Source organism: Nanorana parkeri, unplaced genomic scaffold (assembly GCF_000935625.1).
Source record: "Nanorana parkeri isolate BGI_ZX_2015 unplaced genomic scaffold, ASM93562v1 scaffold2085, whole genome shotgun sequence".
Taxonomy (NCBI): domain Eukaryota; kingdom Metazoa; phylum Chordata; class Amphibia; order Anura; family Dicroglossidae; genus Nanorana; species Nanorana parkeri.
The window spans coordinates 86,105-91,349 of record NW_017308353.1 but is presented as its reverse complement, the minus strand read 5'-3'; the positions used below and the strand labels follow the sequence as shown (position 1 = coordinate 91,349).

The 5,245-nt window shown below is 53.7% G+C and overlaps 1 protein-coding gene across 1 annotated transcript in view; it reads right to left on the bottom strand.

The window, feature by feature from the left end:
- The window catches only part of PLXNB3 (plexin B3), a 70,041-nt gene that overhangs the window by 37,842 nt on the left and 26,954 nt on the right, over nt 1-5,245 (bottom strand). Inside the window, exons 8-11 of the mRNA XM_018572609.1 lie at nt 4,739-4,836; nt 4,499-4,620; nt 829-951; nt 230-323 (exon numbers count right to left, since the gene is read on the bottom strand). Of these exons, the coding sequence (XP_018428111.1) occupies nt 230-323; nt 829-951; nt 4,499-4,620; nt 4,739-4,836 (437 nt within the window). The remainder of the gene's footprint in view (nt 1-229; nt 324-828; nt 952-4,498; nt 4,621-4,738; nt 4,837-5,245) is intronic.

Sequence of the window (5,245 nt, the reverse complement as noted above, 5' to 3'; positions counted from 1 at the left end):
AGAGGGGGGAGGAAAGGAAATGATGGTTGAGAAGCTGCTTCTCAGCTCCGACTGTCACCCAGCCAGGTTGTGTCTATAGTCATAGCGCCACCTAGTGGTCAGGTTGGGCATTTCAGGGCGGCCTTGCTCACATAATCATTGCCGTTTGCGTTCAGCTCGGCATGGCGCATCACAAAACAAAAATGGCGACGCATTGCATGACAAGGACAGAATCAGACTGAAGAGTTACCTTTCATATCGTCCTTGTTATCTACCCGGTAGACGTCCCCCTTCGTCACGTACACGGTGACCGGCTGCTCAAACGCATGGAGAGGATACTCGTACTGGAAGAGAGACACAGCGTCACCTGCCAACCAAAGCCATACTGACCGCCGATCTCTACATTACTATAAATCCCGCCTGCTGCCCTGTGCTCACCATGGCAACAGGGGCGAGGGGGAGCTGCCAGGACAGCCCTGGCTGCGCCCCCTCTCAGCTGTGCCTGGGGCAAGTGCCTCACTCGCCTCATGGTAGCTACAGCCCGGGATGGAACTACAAATCCCAGGAGGCATTGCAAGATTCTCACAGCCACAGACATCACTCCCGGAGAGAGATGCATCATGGGATTTGTAGTTTCACCACAGCTGGAGGGCTTTTTCTCATTGCACTCTGATGATAAGGGTGTGTTGTGGCCCCTCGACTTTTCTATGACTTAACGGGGCCATTTCTGTCCCCACTGGGGCGTTACGGGTGTCTGCAACTAAGGAAACGCATGTGACGGCCCCCTTACAGGAAGAATTCTTACAAAGGCCTTAGAACCGCCCGGCCCTGGCAGAGGTGCCCACTGACCTTGTGCGTCTCGCAGTGCACCGAATACAGGTCCTCTTCTCCGGACATTCTCTCCACCTGCGCTCGCAGGGTGATGGGGGAACCCGCCACCTCTATGATGCATCTGTACTCCAGTGCTTCCCCCTAAAAGATTTCACAGAGACGCAGGTTACAGAGCACAGAAGTCACCACAACAGCATACTACCATAAACGGCACAGGCTCATTTAAAGAGAACCAGTCACCGTGGTGTGTGTTAGGAGTCATCTCAATCTCCGCAAATTTCCGCCTTAAAAAACATTTTTTTCCCCTTTATGTGACTTATTTTTTACACTAACCCTATTGCCATCACATGGGGGGGAGGGGGGGGGGCTAACAAGCACCCTATGTCATAGCAGATAGGGTGTGACAGGTCCTCTTTATGGAGACATCAGACCTAGGGACCCCAAAGAAGCCGAGATCTGCTCCCCCAGCTTCTTCTTCTGGCTCTAAGGGTTAGTTCACACCATAGGAAGTGCGTTCCTGTCCGCATTGCGGCCGGGTAACGTCTTTGCTGGGCTGGAGGGGGCGTGACGGGCCATTGAAGTATATGGCACCGTAGCCCCGCCCTCCGGCCGCAATGCGATGGCAAGGCACATTGTGCCTGCAGTGCGTTCGGGTGCGATCAAAATAGTTCTTGCAGCACGCCCCCTCCAGCCCAGGGACTGAACTAAGCCTAAGAGGCGGAGACTGAAAGAGTAACACCGGAAGTGATGTAATACACGTCATTTCCGGGGGTCCAGTGATTGGAGGAGACAGCAGAGGGCTGGAAGCCGCTCCCCCCCTGGACTTCTACTGATTTATCCTCCTGCAGAGAAACAACTACAAAACAAGGATTGCGTAACAACGTTCCCCGAATCACACGCCTCCCGCCCTGCAATGTGACACGTGACTTTCCAGTCATTTCACTGGAACGAGGGCGTGCGTTTCATTTCACCGGAACGAAGGCGTGCGTTTCATTTCACCGGAACGAGGGCGTGCGTTTCATTTCACCGGAACGAAGGCGTGCGTTTCATTTCACCGGAACGAAGGCGTGCGTTTCATTTCACCGGAACGAAGGCGTGCGTTTCATTTCACCGGAACGAAGGCGTGCGTTTCATTTCACCGGAACGAAGGCGTGCGTTTCATTTCACCGGAACGAAGGCGTGCGTTTCATTTCACCGGAACGAAGGCGTGCGTTTCATTTCACCGGAACGAAGGCGTGCGTTTCATTTCACCGGAACGAAGGCGTGCGTTTCATTTCACCGGAACGAAGGCGTGCGTTTCATTTCACCGGAACGAAGGCGTGCGTTTCATTTCACCGGAACGAAGGCGTGCGTTTCATTTCACCGGAACGAAGGCGTGCGTTTCATTTCACCGGAACGAAGGCGTGCGTTTCATTTCACCGGAACGAAGGCGTGCGTTTCATTTCACCGGAACGAAGGCGTGCGTTTCATTTCACCGGAACGAAGGCGTGCGTTTCATTTCACCGGAACGAAGGCGTGCGTTTCATTTCACCGGAACGAAGGCGTGCGTTTCATTTCACCGGAACGAAGGCGTGCGTTTCATTTCACCGGAACGAAGGCGTGCGTTTCATTTCACCGGAACGAAGGCGTGCGTTTCATTTCACCGGAACGAAGGCGTGCGTTTCATTTCACCGGAACGAAGGCGTGCGTTTCATTTCACCGGAACGAAGGCGTGCGTTTCATTTCACCGGAACGAAGGCGTGCGTTTCATTTCACCGGAACGAAGGCGTGCGTTTCATTTCACCGGAACGAAGGCGTGCGTTTCATTTCACCGGAACGAAGGCGTGCGTTTCATTTCACCGGAACGAAGGCGTGCGTTTCATTTCACCGGAACGAAGGCGTGCGTTTCATTTCACCGGAACGAAGGCGTGCGTTTCATTTCACCGGAACGAAGGCGTGCGTTTCATTTCACCGGAACGAAGGCGTGCGTTTCATTTCACCGGAACGAAGGCGTGCGTTTCATTTCACCGGAACGAAGGCGTGCGTTTCATTTCACCGGAACGAAGGCGTGCGTTTCATTTCACCGGAACGAAGGCGTGCGTTTCATTTCACCGGAACGAAGGCGTGCGTTTCATTTCACCGGAACGAAGGCGTGCGTTTCATTTCACCGGAACGAAGGCGTGCGTTTCATTTCACCGGAACGAAGGCGTGCGTTTCATTTCACCGGAACGAAGGCGTGCGTTTCATTTCACCGGAACGAAGGCGTGCGTTTCATTTCACCGGAACGAAGGCGTGCGTTTCATTTCACCGGAACGAAGGCGTGCGTTTCATTTCACCGGAACGAAGGCGTGCGTTTCATTTCACCGGAACGAAGGCGTGCGTTTCATTTCACCGGAACGAGGGCGTGCGTTTCATTTCACCGGAACGAGGGCGTGCGTTTCCATAGGCCGAGGAAAGGTGATCGTCTTCTGTGGGAGAAAATACTCCAATCTGACCTCTAGCAGGCCGGTCAGAGCTAAAGTGGGACTCTAACCCAAACCCGAGGTGGAATGAGACGAAGTTTAGTCCCCGGGGAGGAGCCGGCCTGAGAGATCCCCCCACATCTCAGACTACACGCATGTTCCTATAACGCTCATTATTGTAGTTTTCGGGGGGAGAGCGACACCATCTTTGAACCGGTAGATGGAGGCTTAGTATTCCCTGATGTGATTGGTGGGTGCCGGAGGGGTTTCCTTTCCTCCTGGGTTGATTCTGGTCCGGTTCGCCCGCCGGGCTTGTCCCCAGTTGTAGGCAGGCAATTCGCCGGTGCCAATGCCTTTCGGTAGGGATGGGACTGCATTTGTCTGGCCGGAGGGCTGGGGAGCCGGAGAAGCCCGCGGTACTGTGGCCCCCTGGGAGCGGCGTCTCAGGGAGTGCCGGAAAATCACTTGGGTATGGGACCCCACTTGATTCACCTGCACACGGTCACTCAAGCTTTATCTGCTCCTCTTGGGCAAGCCTTCTGGCTAGTCCGGGGCAATTTTTTTATCTTTGGCCTGGACAGCCTGCCAGGTTTGTGCACGGGCACCTTATTTTAAGCACAATCTTTATGCACGATTGGCACGTTTTGACTTCACAGAATGACGGAGGGTGCGGATACCTTCGGGGGCCTGTTCCTGAAGTTGCGAAGGAGGTTCCGTGACCTGCACTGGGGCCCCCTGCCTCCTTCCACTCAAGGAAGGAACTCCAGAACTTCAGCTGGCCAAAGACTGACTCATCTACTGTATGTGGGATGCGAGTCCATTCCATCCATTGGATCTCCCTTCCATCCATTGGATCTCCCTTCCAGCCATTGGATTTCCCTTCCAGCCATTGGATCTCCCTTCCAGCCATTGGATCTCCCTTCCAGCCATTGGATCTCCCTTCCAGCCATTGGATCTCCCTTCCAGCCATTGGATCTCCCTTCCAGCCATTGGATCTCCCTTCCAGCCATTGGATCTCCCTTCCAGCCATTGGATCTCCCTTCCAGCCATTGGATCTCCCTTCCAGCCATTGGATCTCCCTTCCAGCCATTGGATCTCCCTTCCATCTATTGGATTACCATTCCATCCATTGGATTGGAACTGGATTTTCAAGTATGGAAGCCAGGGAAATGGCATTTCCTGGTCAGGACATGACTACACATTGTTTCCTATAAAACTATTTGCGGATCAGAAGAAAGCCGACTCACGTTCAATAGGTGAAGATTACGTCCAACGAGGTCCAGTTCCCTTTCCAGGCCAACGGGAATCAGACGAGACCCCTCAACACTCTCCATTCTCGGGCAGAAGTCTGGACCCGACGGCGCTTGGTCTTCATCCTGCCGGAAGATGATGGAGAGACGGAGATAGATTAGTTATGTGTGACTAGGAGGCCACTATCCCTACACACAGGACCACGGACCCGTGACATGACGTCCTTACATTCTGGCTGTGGATGACGGTCTGGCTGCACTGTGCGGTGTGGGTACACGCGTGGTCAGATACACACCAGTGACACCTCCAGGGACTGCTCACACACGCGCTGCACCTGCAATCACATACAGACGTCACGCTTCAGCTGGAAAATCTCGCACAGGAAGCCGTCACTTATTCCCAATACAAAGACACGTCACACGTCTCAGCCGAGGAAACGGAACATTGGAAGAAAATACAATCAGGTGATTGGCAGCAACACGTCCCAGAAAACCTTGGGGGAGGGCAACAGGAAGCGGGCAAAGGTGCCAACAAGGAAGAGCCGGAAGATCTAATGAGGAGAATCGGCAACAGCTCAGTCACATGACTGGGTATAAAAAGAGCATCTCTGATGGTATGGGGGTACATTAGTGGGTATGAGGGGTATCTCTGATGGTATGGGGGTACATTAGTGTGTATGGGGGGGTATCTCTGATGGTATGGGGGTACATTAGTGTGTATGGGGGGTATCTCTGATGGTATGG